The sequence below is a fragment of the Sceloporus undulatus genome, chromosome 1, assembly GCF_019175285.1.
Source record: "Sceloporus undulatus isolate JIND9_A2432 ecotype Alabama chromosome 1, SceUnd_v1.1, whole genome shotgun sequence".
Classification (NCBI taxonomy): Eukaryota; Metazoa; Chordata; class Lepidosauria; order Squamata; family Phrynosomatidae; genus Sceloporus; species Sceloporus undulatus.
Genome location: NC_056522.1, coordinates 355,105,271 through 355,125,483, shown reverse-complemented (window position 1 = coordinate 355,125,483; position 20,213 = coordinate 355,105,271). Strand labels below are relative to the sequence as shown.

The 20,213-nt window shown below is 41.0% G+C and overlaps 1 protein-coding gene across 9 annotated transcripts in view; it reads left to right on the top strand.

Annotated features, from left to right (window-relative positions):
• The window catches only part of CLMN (calmin), a 112,651-nt gene extending 96,345 nt beyond the window's left edge, over positions 1 to 16,306 (top strand). For 8 of the 9 annotated variants that reach the window (XM_042445858.1, XM_042445859.1, XM_042445861.1 and 5 more), the window contains 6 exons: positions 2,053 to 2,135; positions 3,550 to 4,827; positions 7,948 to 8,135; positions 10,292 to 10,349; positions 12,971 to 13,035; positions 16,103 to 16,306. In XM_042445858.1, the coding sequence (XP_042301792.1) occupies positions 2,053 to 2,135; positions 3,550 to 4,827; positions 7,948 to 8,135; positions 10,292 to 10,349; positions 12,971 to 13,035; positions 16,103 to 16,265 (1,835 nt within the window). In that variant the 3' untranslated portion in view covers positions 16,266 to 16,306. The remainder of the gene's footprint in view (positions 1 to 2,052; positions 2,136 to 3,549; positions 4,828 to 7,947; positions 8,136 to 10,291; positions 10,350 to 12,970; positions 13,036 to 16,102) is intronic. The other variant, XM_042445865.1, reaches the window with a different exon arrangement.
• The last annotated feature ends 3,907 nt before the right edge of the window (positions 16,307 to 20,213 follow it).

Below are 20,213 nucleotides of genomic sequence, written 5' to 3'. Positions count from 1 at the left end.
GACATTTGTCACCCCCCTTACCCACTCGGCCAGTCTCTATCTGACTGCTTTCAGAAGCCAGGAAGGGCAAGGATCCAGCATACATGTGATGGCCCTCAGTTCACCAAGGATCCTGTCCACATCCTCAGGTTGCACAAACTGAAACTTATCCAACAATGCAGAACAAGCAGGTGTCAAGACTACATCCACTGGACCTGAGTCAACTACAGCATCCAAGTCAGATTGAATTTGAGTGATTTTGTCTGCAAAATGTCTTGCAAATTCTTCACAGTGAGCTGTTTAATAGTCTTTGTTTTGTTCTTGGGGGCTAGAATGTAGAAGACCCCTGACCACTCAGAATAGCTTTGCTGGATGACACCATATAAACTCAGTGTTGGCAGAGAAGTATAATTTCTTGACTGCCTCCATTGCCTTGGCATAGGCCTTTCAATGGGCCCTAGCCCATTTTCAGTCAGATTCATTCCAAGTCTTCTGCCACCATTGCTCTAGTCTCCATCCCACTCGTTTTGTCACCACCAGTTCCCTAGTGAACCAGGGGGCATGTTTGGGAGGGGACACTTAGAAGTAATCATGTCCACTGCCCTAGCCATTTCCCTATTCCAGAGATCTGCCAGGGCTTTGACAGCATCACCTGCCAAGGCAACAGGAAACTCCCCAAGAGCCATCAGGAATCTGTCTTAATCCATAAGCCTCTTGGGGCAGACCATCTTAATTGGCCCTCCATCCCTGCAGAGGCTCTGAGTCCCAGTGAGTCTAAACCCTACCAGGTAGTGAACAGTCCATGACAATGGAACTACAGACAGTTCCTCCACTCGCAGATCACTGATATCCTGCCCAGAACAGAAGACTAGGTCCAGAGCATGTCCTGCAACATGGGTGATCCCCAGTATTACTTGGAACAGCCCTATGATTGTCATGGTGGACATGAAGTCCTGAGCCGTTCCTGATAGAGCAGTCTTGCATGGATGTTGAAGTCCCCCAGGACAGCAGGCTGATGAAGACCTCCAAGTCTCATGCCTCTGTAGGCTGCTTCCACATCCCTCCTGGGGGTCCCACTCCACAGTTTGATAACTACTACACTACCCTACGCCAATCATGCCTGCACACAAATAGAAGTTCTTCCATTCACAAAAGGATGCCACTGATTGCTACAAGACTTCTTATTCTTCACTGTTCTGGAGAGCCACACAACTTTTTATCAGATTTTCACAGGGCACCTCAGGGAAGGGGAAGGGGTAAAAATGACTGCCTCCAACCCACTTCTCTTCACAGAGGCTTCAGTTAGATTCAAGGCCCTCAGTGAATAATAGGTTTCCACTGATTTCATTGAGCAACAGATCTCATTTGATTAATTTAGATTTCGAATTGTGTGAACTGGCCTTTACTATAGTGCTTTTGTACCTACATTGCCCAACTTCTTGCTACACCACCCTTCCCCAGCTTGGTGCATCTCAGATGTGCATCCCATTCGCCATGCTGGTGCAAACAGGTGGAAACTGTAGACCAAAACACCTGGAGAGCACAACGTTGGGAGAGAACATGCTGGACTAAGGCACCCATATTAGAAAGCCATCAATGTTCATCACATAGAAAATGAAAGAAAGTATCAGAGCAGCATTGGTGTGTAGTGATATCTTCCAGGATAGTAAAAAGTATCTTAAGTTTGTTTGAGCCTGGAGGGGAAAATAAAGCATCACTATGAATCTAAGAATAAGATAAAGACAAAGACATGAACATTAGGAAGAATGTAAGAGCTGGTGAGGGCTTTTCAACAGTGGAATAGACTACTTTGGAAAGTGACTTCTTTGTTGGAAGCTTTTAAATAGGGGTTAAATGATAACTTCTTGGGGGTGCTTTAGTAGTGGATTCCTGCACTAGAAGGGGAGGCATTAAATAGCCCTTGGGATCTCTCCAACTTTTATGATTCTATGATTCTTTGACATCTAAATTCTGTATACTATCTGCAACACCTTTTTGCAACTAGACTTTGATTCATAGCTCTTTTTATAAACTTTAGTCAATGAGACAACCCTTGTTATGATTTCTCCCCAGACATCATGGTTGAGTCACCCGATGAACAGTCAATTGTGACCTACGTGGCACAGTTTTTGGAGCATTTCCCAGAACTGGAAGGGGTATGTGTTTTCCTTCCCCTCACTCCTAAACTCCCCCTGACAAGGATAATAATATCAATAACACTTTTAGTGATGTTTGTAAATCCTTCATTTTGAATGGGTTTAAAAGCCAAGATATTCTGATTGCCAGCAGTTCTCACCTTACAGCATTGTTCTCCACTTTGCCAGCTAAAGGTGTTAATGTGTTATTGATTCATTCTTTTTTTAAGCTCCAGTGGATTTGAGTTCATCTATGATGGTCAAGATTTAAATTACTTAAAATGTAACTGTGAGCAGTGGTGCAATGCCAAATTTTGGAGGCACTCCTTAGGACAGTCCTCATTGTCATACTCCAAAGGTGAATCCATAAATGGTCAATAAATAAATAAATAATTTCTTGCCATTTTCATCTTTCTAATAAAATCCTAATGGATCTTATTTGCATATTCAAAGTCAAGCCACTTCAAGATATTTGGATTGCAAAAGGGGTCACCCACAACAGTATATTGTTGCTGGAAAAATCCATCATTCTCAGTGAGAATTACAACTAACCTCAGAGAGTTAGAGAAGCCTGAGAGAGGTAATAGATTATACTTTTGTCCTTGCTAAACAAAAGGTCCTAGAGCATCAACCCTTGATCTATCACAACATTACTTTGGAGGTATTCCATTTGGTGGTAGAACAGGGAGCTGGTAACAGCAAAGAACTGCAATTACTCTGAGAACCTGGAGAGCTGCTGCTATTTACAGTAGACTACTGATTCTCATATGCTGTTCTTCCAGATGTTTGGGACATCATGTCTCAGAATTCCTGCTGCTGACCATGCTGGCTGGGGATTGAAGCCCAAAATATTGGGAGGATCAAAGTTTGAGAACTGTGGCAATAGACATTACTCAAGTAACTTGATAGACATCAAGATAACAGATTATTGTCTTCTTCAAAGGCCTCTATTAGAGAAGACTCACCGAATTCATGAGGTTTACAGAGGTGTTGTTTTACTATTCAGATTTAGTAGGTCCACTCTCCTTGGAAGTAGCAAATGAGTTTAAGTGACCCCTGAGCTGCCTTAGAACAGAAAAGATCTTATAAGATAATATGTTACAATCAGTATGGTTACTTGGAAAAAACTACTTTAGGGGAAATGAAGCTGTAATGAGGTTATGTTTCAAAAATAATACAGTGCATAAGAGTGCAGTTGTTTTATTTGACTAATGATAATAATTACAGTTCATCTGGCTTGACGGGAGAAGAAAAGAATTATTTCAACCTCTGTTTGAAGGTGGGGAAAGAAAGGTCCACAGTGTGGCCCCCTCTTTCTGTACAATGCCCTGAAGATGTAGTTTATAAATAAACACACCTTCTTTAAAAACACACATACACACTAACATTTATGAGTCCATATTAAGTATTTTTATTTTTATTTACTGTCATGCAGGAAGATTTTTCAGACGCGGACAAGGAGTTTCAAGCTGAACCTACGTACGTCCATGTCAAGGAAACACCAGGGGACGCAAAGCAAGAAAAGGTTTTAATTCTGAATGAAAATGGGGAACACACATATACTCCTGACTTAGACAGAAGCCACTCACCACCTCCCAAAATCCATATTCTTAGTTTACCCCTTGATCAGGAGAACCAGAATTTTCATATGGCACATGAAGAACTTCATAATAATCAGGATCATCCAGAGATTTTGACAGGAGAACCCCAGCGGCCCAGCTCACTGCCAATACCAGAACCAACTGGTTTTCAATCTAGTCCTAATACTGACATTATCACCAAAAATGTGAACAAGTCTGATGGGAATCAACGGAGGATGAGTGATCCCCTGAAGCAGAATGAGGATCTTCCCCCGACCGTTCTTATGTATCGCACACATTCTCTTGAGCCAGTTGACTCTGAGGAGTCAAAGCCAACCAGTGAAACCAAAGAAACACTTGAAAGAAGGACTCGCTCCTTACCTTGGAATTCACATCCACCTAAAAATGTACCAGAACATCCGACAAAGGACCTTGAATTTCCAATTTCAGGTTCTCAAGAGGAAGAATCTGCCCATAAGTATGTATTACAAATGTTGAATGAGGAAATATCCAAGTTTCCAGAAAATCCTGAATATGCAAAGCAAATGTCAGACAAGAACAAAACATATGCATCTTGCCAGGAAACTGATGAGCCTGATTTTAGGGATACTTCTGAGGCACCATGTCCATCTGAATGTTTTTCCTTAACAATCAGAAACACTCCTAAGAGCCTAGATATTACCAATGAAGATGGGTCAATGGCTATGAAAGCACCAAATTCTTCTAAAGTTTCTGTAATTCCCCATGATCTCTTCTATTATCCACATTATGATGTTCCCATATCAGAAGTGTTGAATGCTTTTGCCTCCCCCAACCAGGACTTAGATCCAGATCCTTCCCTTTCAGAAAACAACAAAATCTGTGCTGAGATCATTGTGAATTGTTTAGCTGAAAAAGAGACCCATAGTCTAAACTTTGAGGAGGATATTTCAAAGCCAACCCTACACACCAAAACAAAGGATGAACCAGCAGCAGCGGATGACAAAGAGTTAGAAAAGCAGAAGAAAGAATCTCATAGTCATAAGAAGTCTTCCCTTAACAAGACTATTCCTGCAGGGAAGAATGTGTGTCCTAAAGCAAACAGCAATATATCCTCCACTCAGACAAATTCTGGTCACCCAGATATCCCTGTGGTAATGTTTGTTTTTATTCTTGTTTGTATGAATATATTAACTTTTACTTTTTGCCATCCAAATAGTTTTAGAGAAGGTTTGTTCCCTTGTTTTTTTAAATGTTCGCTTAGGCTAACTTGAAGGCGCAATTTGCTAACATTAAAAGCAATTTAAAACAAAAACATTTAAAAAGAACAAATACAAACAAAACAGCATATGAAAGCCCCTTTCTCCTGAACAGTCAGCCCTTAAAGATCTGATGAAATAAAAAGGCATCCACCTGCCTATGAAAGGATAGTAAGGAGAGCACCTGTCTGTATGTTCTAGGAAAGAAGCCACTGAGCAGCCATCAAGAAGGCTGTCTCATGTTCTCATGCGATGATCCTGTGAGGGTGATGGGACAGAGAGAAGGATCCTTAGAAGAGCTTAAAACATGGTCAGGCCCATATGGGAGAGTTCTTCAGATGATCTAGACTTGAGCCATACAGGGCTTTGTAGGTCATAACCATACAGAGAGATTGATTGTTTTTAATTAATTTTTATATTTTATACTTTTTACTGGGTTTTATGTAATTTTAATATGTACTGGTTTTTAATAAGTTGTAAGCCATTTTGTTCCATTGTTGCAGAAATGGTGAGACATATGTGAATAAAATTTTAAAAATTGATAATAATAACCAGCACTTCGAATTGTGTACAGAAACATATGGGCAACCAGTGGAGCTGTTTCAAAATAGGAGTTGTGTGCTCCTTGTACCTGGTTAACAATCTGGCTAGACCTCTTTTCAGTAGCTGCAGTTTCCAAACATTCTTCAATGGCAGCCCCAGGTAGAGCGCACTGCAGCAATCCAAACATGATGTAACTAAGTCATGTGTCACCGCATCCACACCCAATATCTCTAGGAACGGGCACAGCTCGCACACAAGTCTTAATTGTGGAACCTGAACTTCTAGGTTCAGAGCTAATTGCAGGAGTGCACCCAAGTGTGAATCTGCGTTTTTCAGGGAGAGTGTAGCTGCATCCAGCACAGGCTGAATCCCTATTCCCTGGTCTTTCTTTCAACAGACCAGAAACATGTGTCTTGCCTGAATTAAATTTCAATTCATTCAGCCTTACCCAGTCCACTACTGATAACAGGGACCAGTTTAGAACCAAGACAGATTCCTTGGACTGAGGTGGAAAGGAGTAGTAGAGCTGGATAGCATCTACATACTGTTCTAGTGTTGACATGTAAGGCAGGGATGCCTATGTGCATAGACCCCTGTGCTCAAAGACTTCCTGGGTTCTGGAATCCTTGATTGTGCAGAGTTCCAAGACCCAGGGAAACATTCATGCTCAGAGATGAGTGCACTCAGGCTTCTCCATCTGAGATATGCTCAGCCCCATGAATTACAGGGCCAGGAGTGGTATGGGTGAGCCAGGTGCAAGGCACTGCAGCCCGTTTGTCTGTGTTAGCTCTTCCATGGAGGTAACAGATGAAAGGGGCATATAGTTTCTTTAAGGTGTGAATACTAAAGTGAACCAGTATGGTGTAATGGCTTGAGCATTGGACTATGACTCTGGAGACCATGGAAACTCACAGGGTGACCTTGGGCAAGTCACACTCCCTCAGCCTCAGAGGAAGGCAAAGGCAACCCTCCTGGAAACAGATTTTGCCAAGAAATTCCCATAATAGGTTTGCCTTAAGGTTGCCATAAGTCTGAAATGATTTGAAGGCACACAACAATATATCTTCATTTACTTGTTTAATTTATATTCCACTTTTCTCCTGAGATGGAACTCAAGGTGACCTGCAACAAAGTTACAACAAAAATCTGATGCTAAAATGTTAATGAATCTATCATAAAGCTAATACATGTATGTATGTATGTATGTATGTGGTGTAAACTATTTTAGTCCTCATTGAAGTAGACCCATTGAATCAATTTGATTTATTCATATGCTGACTCACTATTCAGCAACCAATTGAATGTGTTTACTCTAGTCAAGACTAACCAACATGATGCCAGCCTGTGTATCACCCCTATTACTATCCTTGAGAATGCCCCAGGGCTGCATTTGGCATGGCCACAGTATAGAATTATATATATACGAAACACCTACCCAAATGAGACAATCAGTTTACAGGCAGATAGCATTTTCCAGCCCTTTATCCAACTTTTTATTTGGGGACCAGCCCAGTTGAAAGATAGAGAACTACAGTAAAGGATCATATGTGTGTCTTTGAAATTGCCATCAATAATTCGCTTTTTGACAATAGAGCAGATATGTGGCTCACTTGGTCATAAGCTTTCTTGTAGTGTTGAGATGTATGTATTTTTGTTTAAATTACTGTATTTTTTTAAAAAAAGCTTGCATCTACAGATATATATTAGAATGTCCAAGTTTTATGTAAATTGGGATTTCTGGTGAGTGACTACATGGACACTGATGGATGATTGACAGGGAAGTGTGAGAGGGCCTTTTCACATGTGGATCACATTATGTTAAATTAATCCCATGCTCTGGAAAGTTAATTTTGCTTCTGCTTTGCCTATTTTCCATTGCCATCTAAAATATTTTTTTATCAGTTAACTGTTACCAGTTATCTTTTCCATCTGTCTGGTATAAGTGTTTGAATTGTCTTGTATTATTTTATTTATTACTGGCTCCTTTGTGTGTATATTTTATAGTTTTACAGTTTTCTTTTGTAATTTTCATTTTCATGTTGTTTATTTGCTATTAGCTGCTTTGGGAACCTCTATTTTTCAGAATGAAATTAAAACAGAAATCCCCATATAGTGATATAGATACAGATGTGAATACTAATACTAATAATTTATTTCTATTCCGCCTCTCCAACAGGATTGAGACAGCTTACAACAACAATAAAATTCATACAGTGTAAAAATAAATCCCACTATCCCTTCCCTTCCTAAACAATCAACATAATAATTCCCACTTAACAATAATAAAATACAATTTAAGTCATTAAAACCATCAGAGACAAGTGCAGCTTATTTAGCTTATTGGAAAAGGGAAAAAGGAAGAAGTTTGTGTTGTAATGGTTGTACAAAGTTTGGCTTTTACCACTATTTTTCTTTTAAAAAATCTTTCTGTCTATCTGTCTGTCTATCTATCCATCCATCCATCCTTAATAGATTGTGGTAAACCAGTTTGATACTGCAGCTGAAGAAAGAAAACTACCAGAAGAAAGAAGTAAAAAGAAAGAGAAACGGAAGAACAAGGCAATTTTCCAAGGAGAAAATGCTCAGAGTCCAAAAGCTGGCTCTACTCGGTTATTAGATAAGCAAGAAGAAGAACCTGTAGATTATCAGGGACTCTCAAGGTACTCTTTCTTTCTTTGCTTTCTAACGATAAAACCTGTCTTTCCATGTCCAATTTCCAGGCAAAGCTTATTTACCTGCCACATCTCATATTTTATTGGGTGTCATGGCTGCAATCCTAGACAGTCATGGCACAAGCTGCAGAGAAATGCTCAGGTGGCCAAATGCATTGTGGAAGGACATGATCCAGCCAATTTGTAAGCAACTTTTTGTGCCCTGCTGTTTTCAACAAGGGAGACTAAGTTACGTGTATACTTAACTCTTTCAATAAATTCAGCAGTATATGGCATAGCAACAATTACTCAGCAAAAAAGGACTTTCCCATTTAAAACTGGCTCACCTCTTCAAGCAAGTGATCACCTGTACTTAAAATAAAACCCAAAATTTCCTTGTTGGATATGTGTTCCTTCCTTGCTACCCCTGCTACTTCATCGTGGCTTTCTAGGTCTTGTGTAGTGGCGAAGTAAAAGTAGTACTGCAAAATACCATCAGCTCCACAGCCAGAGGATTTATCTAGACTCTCTGGTGGCTAACCATCCTGGATCTGGAAGTTTATGTTTGCCTCAGTGGGCCACAAATTGTACAGGCTGGATTTACCATATGAGCAACTCTACTTAATTTTCCAGCACACATGCTCTCCAAATTAGGTGACAGACCAGCTGTTTTTTTCCTCAAGAGTTATTTGAAATTGGCAAGTAGACAAGCTTTGTGGAAACTGCCCTATCTTTGCAGTAAGCCTTTGCAAGGAAGTAACCTTAATGCTGTCAATATGAACTGTTTAGAAAGAGAGATAAATTTTCCCAAAAAATCCAATCATCTTTTCCTACAGTCATTGTTCGGAACAGTGAATCAAATTGGCTGAACTTTATCCATTCAAGTAGGGAGGGAAAGAATATTTGCAAATATTTAGAAAATGGTTGGAAACTATGTTTTTTAACAGTTAACAAATCCTGTTGAGAAGAATCCTGGACCACATGAATCTTTGCAGTTCGGGACTTATTCTGGACAAAATTTGCATGTAGTTGATTTGTGGAGAACACAGACTTTCTGCCCAGAAAAATGATATTTCTATTCAGAAATACAATTTCCTTCACAGAAAATACTGATTCTGTAATTAGATATTTATTCTGTGCAAAATTCTCATGTTGTTAATTTATGCAGAAAACAAAATTTTCTGTGCAAAAAACAGTGTTTTCTGTGCAGAAAGTAATGTTTCTATGTAGATCATAGTAGTATGTAGTAATGTTTCTATGTAGTAATGTTTCTGTGTTTAACCCTACTTTAAGTGCTGTAGCTCCATCCTAGGAATTATGGGATTTGTATTTTTGTAAGGTCTTTAGCCTTCTCTGCCAACGAATGCTGGTGCCTCATAAAACTACAGATCCCAGGATTCTGTAATATAGAGCCATGACAGTTAGCATGGTGTCAAATTACATGATTTGTAAGTGTAGATGTTCCACCAATGGGATTTATTTTGAGGACTCTTCATTTCACCTTATAGTGCTCATTACCATATCCTTTTCTGCCTGAATTTTACTCACTCTCACTGTTTAAAGAGAAAGGGGAGTACATAATAGCAAGTGCCTACTAGCAAAGAACATGGCCTTTAGACGTTGTTGGCATATCTCTTCCATGAACTCTAGCCAACATAGCCAGTGGTGGTGGATTACAGGAAATACATTCTAATAATATCTGCAGGACCATATGTTCCCGGGGTTTCATATGTACATCCCTGTTTCACATGTGGATTTGGGGATTAGGTGATTCTTTATCCAAAAGCCATTGGCTGATCCACCAAAGTAGCTTTATGTTAGGCTGAGACCATTAAATTCTGGGAAATGGGGATATTAGGTGTAGAGGATTTTAGCAATTTGGACTACACTAGATAGAATACAGAAATAGGCCGTTCGTCTGGATGCATGTCCAGATGGAGGAAGTCTGTGTCTTTCATCAGCCATCTTCAACCTTGCTCACCAGATGTATTTGGCTACTGCCACCATTATCGCACCTAAAATACTAACTAAGAGTGATGGGAGGTATCATTCAGCATATCTGGAGATCACCAGATAGGGGGGACCTATTTTAGCAAAATTGTTAAGAATCCAGTCATTCTTTAAATTATTCCTCACTTATACAATGTTTTGCTTGTGCTTTGCAGAATTAGCCACAGTGATCCCAATGTTTTCCAAAGATATGTTTCTGATTCTTCCTCTAAGGTAAGTATATGATTTATTTTTTGTGTCATTTTCAATTTTCATTCCTCCTAATATTCCTCCAAAAATGAACTTACAATAATGTGGTGCCTAATATGAAGTCACATAGACGTCTTCAGAAGTAAGCCCCATTGTATTCAGCAAGGTTTACTTCCAGGTAAATGGCTATAGGATTGCAGGCTTCAGAGAGCTCCTCCCCTCCTCATCTTTTGTGTGGTCTCATTTTGGTCATCCTAACTCAGGATCTCTGTGAAACTGGGCTCCTTCAAAGATTTCAACATGGTTTTTACTCAGTTATGGCAATATAGTTGGCACTGTGGCTTAAAAGATGATGATATAGGAGAGTCTCTTTGGAAAGCATTCCAAAGGCAAAGACTCTGTCCTTAGCCATCACATGTCCTGTCTCATTTGGCAGTGGCCTCCCTGGAACAAACTCAAATAGTGACCATAGCGTGCAGGCAGATGTATGGCAACAGCATAGTTATGGCGAAAGCCAACTGAGAGGTGCAAGTAATCATCTGAGTCCCATGGTGAAATACATGGACTAAGGGGCTGGACAGACGGGCAGCTCCGCACTGCCCATCTTTCCCCCTCGTCAGTGCCGCAGCAGCCGCACTGCACAGCACCAACGCGCTGTCATAAAGAAGCTGCCTAGAGCAGGGTTTTTTTTTTATTTATTTTTTTGCAGTGCTGCAAACTAGAAGAGGAGCTGCCACGACGCCACTTCCTGTCTATGATGTGCAGATGCTGCACCATCATGGCGGCCCCCATGTGGACCGGAGGCCGCCATGATGGCGCCACTGCCGCACGCTAGGGTTAGGAAGTGTGTGCTTGCTCTGCACTCCTGAATTCTAGTTTCAGCGCTGGCACACCGCTTCCTGCCCCTCTGTCTCAGGCCTAAAACACAGGAAAAAAATATTTTAAAACATAGGATAAAAAAATAGCAATACGCTGGCTAACATACACATATTTCTTCCACTATACACTATATAAGCATCTTGGGGATTCAGTTTAACCACACCTATTGCGTAAGGGACCTCATTTTGAAGTATTTGCCAGCTACCTAATTGTTCCTTGCTAACAAATAACTAGGAGTGCTGCCGTTAAAACTGCTACCTTAAAGACAGAAGTGGATGGCTGAACAGCTCCCCAGAGATCTCCTGTACAGTAATCAGGGTCCTTATATAAAATAAAATGGTGCAATATTTGTGGGTTGCAGGAGACATCGTTGGAGAGAGACATGAGGAGATTTCAGAAACTTGTTTTTTTTTTTAAAATGCATGAAAAATAGAGTGAACTTTCCTATGACTAGGGTAGTAATGTCAAACCTTAGAGGAGATTATTGCACATCATTTTTGCCTGATCCAGGCACGAAGTGAGAACAGGTGAGAACGGATGTTGCCGCATAGGAAAATGCCGCCAATGCCGCCAGTAGACCACAAACCATACTCCAGCCACGCTTTGCCCACTGATTTTGAAGGATGGCATCAGTTGTGTTTTCCTGTGCGATAACACCCATTCTCACCAGTTTAAGCCTGTTCCCAGCCCATATCCTAATCAGGCGAAAAATGACATGTGATAATCTACTATGAGGCTGGGTGCCCAAACTCAGTGATGCTCCCACACTGGGTGTCACCTGTTGTCAGGGGGCAGAACTTCTGGGGTGGGACTTCCAGGGGGGAAAACCCAAGGTACACCCTCTCAGCCTCAGGCTAGCAATATCAAACCCCCCTCTGACAAAACTTGCCAAGAAAACTCCGTGATAGTTTCATCTTAGGGTCGACATAAGTCGTAAACGACTTGAAGGCACCACACACACAAGTCATGTTCTCTCAGTCTCAGAAGATGGCAATGCAAATCCCCCTCTAACGAAGCTTGCCCATGATAGTTTCACCTTAGGGTCACCAGGAACCGGTTCTCAGAAGGGAAGGAGGGTGTTCTGGACCCATAAGTTGGAAATGACCTGGAGGCACACAATAATAACAACAACAAGCATAATAAAGCACAGAAGGCACAACACAATAAAAACAAAGAGCCAGCAGTTTGATCTTTCGACTCCGGAGACCAGGGCTTGAATCCAAGCTCAGCCATGAAACCCACTAAGAGACATTGGGCAAGTCACACTGTCTCTGCCTCAGATGAAGGCTGTAGCAAAAATCCCCTCTGAAGAAATCTTGCCAAGGAAAAAAAGGAGAAGGAGGGCCAAGAAGCCCAGAGAGCCCCTCCTCAGACTGAGGGGGAAGCCTCTCCCTGCTTCTTTCTTCCCTGAGAAGTAGGAGCTCCATTATCCATAGGACCCCAAAGCTTCCAACACCCCACCTGGGTTTTCCCACCACCCTGGCTGTAATCCTGAAGGTCTCTCGAGAGTGAAGGCAAATTTAGTACTACAAAAGAAATGGGTATAGAAGATAGACTTTCAAGAGGTGAGAGCCATTTTTATGCATATGCTTTATACATCATGATTCTGAAAACAAAATGCCCATGCTATTCCCAAATTCATCACAGAAGCTGAACAAAATAGATGGGATCAAATTGTCCTATTTGGCACACAGTTGAGTCAGATACTTTACAGTCTAGGGTACTTGATTATAATGTTGTTATATTCATGGATTAAATATTTTCAGGAAAATGATAGTACTGATCTACAGAGGAGCACAGGCACAAGTGAAAGCACAAGTCCTTCTGTCAGGTGGGTACTTTCCCTTCCTTTGTGAATTTTGAGCCTTAGGGTGGACACAGACATAATATTTGACTAACCATATTGAACATAAATATACTTTGTCCTCTCCGCTGCCAAACTCTTATAGGGAGAGACGAAGTAGGAACCAGGTTTTCCAAGATGGCAGCAAAAGCTCTCTATGGAAGATGCTGACTGGAAGCCACCCATGACATTAGCAAGAAATCTTCTAACCCAGTCCTTAGAGTTGCTGCATTGTTTTTTCTTATGTACATAAATGACCCTGTGTTTTTTCTTAGAATAACAAAAAGGCAGGCAGCAGCAAGGAACACCAGGTTTTGATGGTCAGGTGAAGTGTTTGAGATGTTAGAATGGATGGCTGTCATTCAAACCATGAAGTCAAAAGAAACTAGGCTCAGGCTGTGGGTGCAGAACCCATTGCTTTGACTAGTAACTGTATCTTCATCCTTTGCTTATCAGTTTAAACCTTAGCATGGTATAGTGATTTGAGTGTTAATTCGAATCCCTGCTCAACCACATAAATCCATTTGATCTTGGACAAATTATTTTCTCTCAGCCTAAAAGGAAGGAGGACCAATCTTGCCAAGAAAACCCTATGAAAGAGTCTCCGTTATTCAGAGTTGACCTGAAGGCACATAACAACCATGTTATATAAGGCAGGAGACTCCCCTTGCAGTTGCCCAAATCTCCTCCAGAGGCTTAGGAGTTGGCCTGTAAAGAATACTTGCAAATTTTTTATGTTAATGGAAAAGTGTGTCACAATATGTTGAGACATTGTGTTGAAAAAATTGTCAACTGCTGCAAGATTTTTCATTCCTGCACATGAGTAAAATACCAGTGCCTCTTTTTGTAGCAGCAACAATAAAAATGTGAAATTTTTATACAAAAGAGGGTTTTATGTGGGGAAAACATTCTGTGCACAAAGTGTGTGTGTGTGTGTGTGTGTGTGTGTGTGAAAAGTACTTTCTGCAAAAATGAAAGTCTGCATGCATTTTTTGAAAAAAACAGTCTTGTCAATGTGAAAAATCGTTGGAAAAGTGTGTAATTTTTTTTCATAATTTCACTCAGCAGTGGTCCAGGATTCTTCTCAACAGGATTTGTTAACTATTGAAAAACATGGTTTCCAATCATTTTCCAAATATTTGCAAATATTCTTTTGAAATATTTATTTCTTATGTTAGACAATGAAATAAGAAAAGATTTATATCCCTAGTTGGAGCAGGTAGCACTGGGAATATATATGTCAGCAAAGATTGCCTGTCTTTCACTTTTCTCTGACAGGCATTTTATTAAAAGCAGAACACTGCTTAGGAATACAGTGGGCCCTTGTTATCCACTGGGTTTGGTTCCAGGACCACCTGTGAATAACAAAATCCATGTATGCTCAAGTCCCGTTAAATACAATGGTATAGCAAAATGGTGTCCCTTAGATAAAATGGTATAAAGGTTTGATACTTGAAATTTATACTTTTTAAAAAATATTTTCAAGTCGTGGATGCTTGAATCCGTGTATAAAAAATCCATGGATAAGAAGGGCCAACTGTACTGCCAAAATCTTCTGTATGTTTAATTTTCACCTTTCATTTAGAAGAATTTGCATCTGAAGATGGTGTAAAGACATTTTATGAGGAATTTCTCATGGTGCATGGCTTTCATGCCCCCCCCCCATGGCATTCAAAGAGATGTAATAAAATTTCCATCATAAAGGAGTTAGAATGCAGAGACAGCCCACTAAATTAAGGTGGGGGGGACCCACATAACTACAAAAATTATAGGTGAAAGCAGCAGTGAATGATTCCTGTAGCCTGTCAACCATCAACGTGCCCAATAAGGGAGTGAAATGTAGCGAAGCAAATCAAATGTGGCAATAAATATACATGTCGTGCCCGTGCCTCCATGAGCTTCTGAAATCCCAGATAACCAGGACTGGCTTTCTTTGATAAAGGATAGTAGCCAAGGTATCACATGGAAAGGACAAAAGACCATGTCATGTGCAAACAATCCCCACTGTTACCCACAAAGATGTGGAGGCTTGGGGAGCCTCCACACTAATAGCAGTGTGTTTTTAATAAGTTGGTGAAATTTGGCTTGGCTTTGCAAATGGGGTAATGTCAGGATCGACTGTACCAGTACGAATTGAGAAAGATTCTAGGCACAAGTGAACTAATTAACTTTTAGCAGGGAATAACATGAAAGAACACTCATACAAGATGGACACACACTAATACCCAGCATTCAGAGCTAACTAAAACAGAAAAGTGAAAGGAGGCATTTTACAATTGTATTGAGGGGTAATATCTACCTATCTTAAAGAATTTTCTGTGGATAGCAGTAGAGACTCAGATTGAGAGTCTGGGGGCAACAGCCACCATCAAATTGGGAAATGGATGGGGATGACTGCATCAAAAAGGCTAGGTTTTCCTGGGCATATTTACATCTTTAAAATAGCATCAGGTTAAGGTGATTTCGTGGGGAAAAAAGACTTGATAGCCATTCCGAAGGAGCTAAAGCGTTCCTGAAGAGGTTGCTTGCTTTGATATCTAAAAGATAATGGCTTAATTGACTTCAACTGATTAATGGCTTAATTGACTTCAACTTCCCAACAAGATCTGGTATATTCCAGAAGAGGCAGACAGGAAGAATTTTCAGGAATGCATTAGGGGATGAAAAGAAGTTCCAGCCTCATTTATTCTAGTTGCCAGAATTCATTTTTTTATATTTGGTTTCTGTAAAAGCAGGGCATAGAGGGGGTGGGTGGGGAGAGTACTTCCTGTCTCAAGCCCTTTCTCTCATAGTTTTAGACTTCCACATGTCCAGGATCTGCATGCTATATTCACAATACTACCTCTGCCTTGTTTTGTCAGTCATTGCAGCCTCTGCAGCCCATGCTGGCCTTCCAGCAATTTGACATTAAAGTATAGTTGGATTGTGGGGATATCGGGGCACTTACACCACCATCAAATAACTACAGGCAACGAAATCCAAAGTATGTCCAGTCATGACCTTAGCCAATCCATTCATATTTATTATTTTTTCTTATCTCTCTTTTTCCCCCCAGGAAGAGAAAAGACCCTGAAACGAAAGAAGCTCCAGAAAAGTCTAGTTCACATATTTCCACTTCACGATCAGACCAACCTGAACTCTTTTACTTCATAATTTTCCTCTGGGTGCTTGTTTACTGCTTATTGCTTCTTCCACAGCTTGTTAGCAGCAGGCATTGATCTCTGTGAGTGAGTCAGAATAATAAAAGATAGCAGCTTGATGTTTTTGTTCATGTGCCCCTTAAATGTGTTTCATCAGGCGCAAAAAACATCAGCCAAAAATGGCATGGTTTCAGTTCAGGCCATAAGAAGAACCCTGCTAGATCTGACCAAAGGCCAATCAAGGGTGCCCGCAGCAGGACGCGAGGGCAATAGCACCATCTTGCTCATGTTCCTCAGCAGTTGGGTTACTTTCAGAGATGTATTGCTTTGATATTAGAATTAATACAGAGCCATCATGATTAGTAACTATTGACAGCCATATTTTTAGCAATCTGTTCAGTCTCACTTTAAAGCTATCCACATTGATGGCCATTGTTACATTTTCCCTTTTAGTTATCCTTCCCTTTCAGCTATCCTGAATATTCCACTACTTGTCTTTAGTGGATGATTCGAAGCTCTGCCATTGTGGAAGGCATGTCCCCTTATCTGCTTTCTCCACACACTACATCATTTTATATACAGTATATCATATCATTTCCCTTCTTATGCTTTTTTTTCTTGAAAACCTCCCAGACATTGGCGCCTTACAGACGGGCCTAAGCGGCGCCGTCGTTGTGCCAGGAAAACACGCGAGGGGCGGCGCTTCCAGACGCGCCTTGCCCCTCGCGCGTATTCCGTACGGCAAGATGGCAGCGCCCTATACAGACGGGTGTGACCATCTTGACGTAACGGACGCACAGCGTCCGGACGTCTAAACCCGGAAGAGCCGTCGCAAGTGCGCGCTTTGGCACTTGCGGCGGCTCTTCCGGGTTGCCGGAAGGAGTGCGATTTCTGCACTCCTTTTTTGCAGCGCAGAGGAGTCGCGCGGTTTGGCTGCTGCGGCTCCTCCACGCTGCAACCGGCAGCGGCCCAAGACGCCCCTTTTGGGCGGTCTGTAACGGGCCATTGTGACTTTTCTTTATAGGATTCAGATTTCATTCCCAGTTCTTAATTCTTTTACTATTGTGTCCTGTTATATTATGAAGACTCAGAAAATTTGACGTTGTGTACATATATTATATATTTATATATTGACAGATAGAGATATATATAATGAAGTGACTGGGCAGATGACTGAATATTCACAATTTTTGTATATTTGTGCCTTGCTTTATAGGATGCTAAATAAAATGTATAATCTTTTAGGGGGAAATACTAAATTTAGAGTGTTATAATCCTCAAAATCATTCTTTTAATTCTAATTTATCTACAGCTATGAAATCTGCCAAAGGCATATGTGTATATGTATGTATATGGGGCTTTTAAAAATTAGTTTCCCAATAGACATTAGTGGTTGAAGACCGTTTGCTCCCCTGCTATGATTAAATATTATGCGATTTTCTTACATCCTTATCTAGTAAGTATGTTCAGCAGGTTAAGTTATGCCAGAGAAATCGCAACTGGCCACAGCATAGATACTTCAGAAATATATGCTGTGGGTTAGGATAAGAATTTAACAGTCTTGATATTAGTATAAATGAGAAGCAAATAGGTGTTGCAGGTAGAAATAAAAATGAAGAAGGGGCCTGATCTATTTTCAGTGGAAATGTAGAGGTGGAAAAACTTGTCTTGGAGGGGGGTACCAATCTCTAGTTTGAAATGTGATATTTATGAGGCTATGTTTATGAGGCTAACTAACTCAGAAGATATTCTGGATCCATAGTAGGAATGGGGATCATATGATATGTAGATCCTATGCAGCCCTTGGGGAAGGATCTCATGTGGCTGTTGGCCACTGCAGACCCCCCCCCCCCCGCAATTGTGAAAAAATGTCCCAAAATTAGTTTTACTTTGTTTGCCAAATTAGACTCCAGGTGCTCTGCTTTAGCCTATAAATGTTGTTTCTCCATCCATGAAACAGGAAAAGGATAATCTAAAATTGGAAGTGACTTCCAGTCACTGCTCGGTGTGCATGTAGCTTTCAAAAGGTTCAGAAGAGCCAAAATTATTTTCCAATCCTTGACACATCACCACTTCTACTCTGGGAATCAGGACTGGCCACGAGGCTCCACCTAAAATGCACTTTTGCCAGCAGGACCTCATGGGCTAACTGATCTCAAAGATATTCTAACAGCACAATCTGCCAACAGAACATCTTCTGCAGACAGAAGAGCCAAAAACAGGGCAGAGGAAAGGAGGAGTCAGGGACGAGCTTAATTCCAAACCTCCTTCAATCCAGCAATATAGTTAGGGGAGGCTAGGGGATAGTCTCAGTGTCACTTCCTGTTTCCCTTAGCTCAGAAAAGGTTTGAACTGAACACAGCTTCCATTGGCTGATGGCCATCTTGGCCAGTTAAGATTATGCTTCAAGACAGGAAAGGATAATTTACTAGCTTGATGCTACCATATTAAAAGCAGTGAAAAATTCAATCTATACAATTTCCAGTATAATCACTCAGCACCAGAGCTGCAGAATGGCTTCATCTGTGCCAGCTGAGCTGCAGAGCTGTTTGTCTGATTATGCCTATGTGAATGTGATCAGCCAAAACAACAAATGGCCTTTGAAGATTAGGCATACCCAGGAAGAAAAAAAATCAGAATGCCCTAATGCTGGGATAAAGAATGTAAGAAATGTGCTGCTGATGGATCAACCCAGAGTCCATCAAGTCACTGATTTGATTCCCAGCTTCATTCAGGCAGCTAAATACTTCTGGACAGCATAGACATAGCCATTTTTGCCCTGTGCCTCCGATACTTGAGGCAGACTGCCAACCAAATGCTTGGGAGGACTAGAATCAGTCTGCTACCCTTAACACCATTCTTCCCTCCTGACAGCTGATCCACACAATGAAGCTTCTTTTACAGGGTCGTAAACAGACATGGCCCAGTCTTCTAGTGTAAATTCCTTTTAGTTAAAACACAGTTAAATGTCCTGATTTTCCAGGTCCACTGAGTACCAGTACAATGCAGAAGATGGAAAATATATGGCATGTCTAACATGAGATGTTACCATGCTCATTGCCCAAATTTCCAGCATTTGGAGAACATAATGGCCTTTGCACTTTGTGTCTGCCCAAGAAGCACAATAATGCTACCATGGTTCAGTAGTAGAATAGCCCACACCACTTCAATGGCAGGGGGTGAGGAGACACCATTTAAAAACATATATTTGCTGGTTTTATTTGTTTAAAGCATTTCTACATTGCTCTATTACTAAGAACGCTCCTAGTGTGGCTTAGAGATAATACAAAAAGAAAGCAGACACTATCCTCAGCCTCAAGGAGGTAGCAAAGAAACCCAATCCACAGATCCATAAGATCATTTAAAAACAAGCCCAAGCATGAACTACTTCAGTGTGAGGCAACAAATTCAGTCATGCACTGTGTAAAAGGAAAATGGGATAGGGAGGGAGAAGGGGAAAGGCAAATTTATGCACTAGATCAACCAACTGAGAAGGAATGGGTGCAACAATGTGGAGATGGGGTCAGGCAAAGGCAGCTAGCCTCGCCAGAGCCAGTAGAATAGACCTGCTTCCCTCCTCATCTTCTCAGAAAAGCAGGACATTTAATTCTGTTTCAACTGAAAGGAATTCATGATGGAAATCTGAATCTGTATTCAAAATAAGGTTCCTATCGGAGTAAAGAGGAAACAGAGTTAGAATTTCTTTCCCAGTGAATGGCTTCAATCCAACATCCCCTCAGTGTAGCATAAATATTTGCATGCAGGCCTACTCTATGCTGAACCATATACCCCTCCCGACTTACTGTGAAGCCCCAGTGCTGCTCTGCACAACTATTCCATGCTTTACAGGAAGCAGCCAGGATTGGAAATGCATCTGGCTACATCCTCATAGCTAGACACACAATGACTACAGCTAAATCCACCTCCCTGGAAGACCAGTAGATCTCAACATTGATGTCGTTGTGCATCTGGCTATGTGGAGGTAGCTAAGTGCTTCTCCAGTCCTGCCTGCTTGTTGCAAAATAC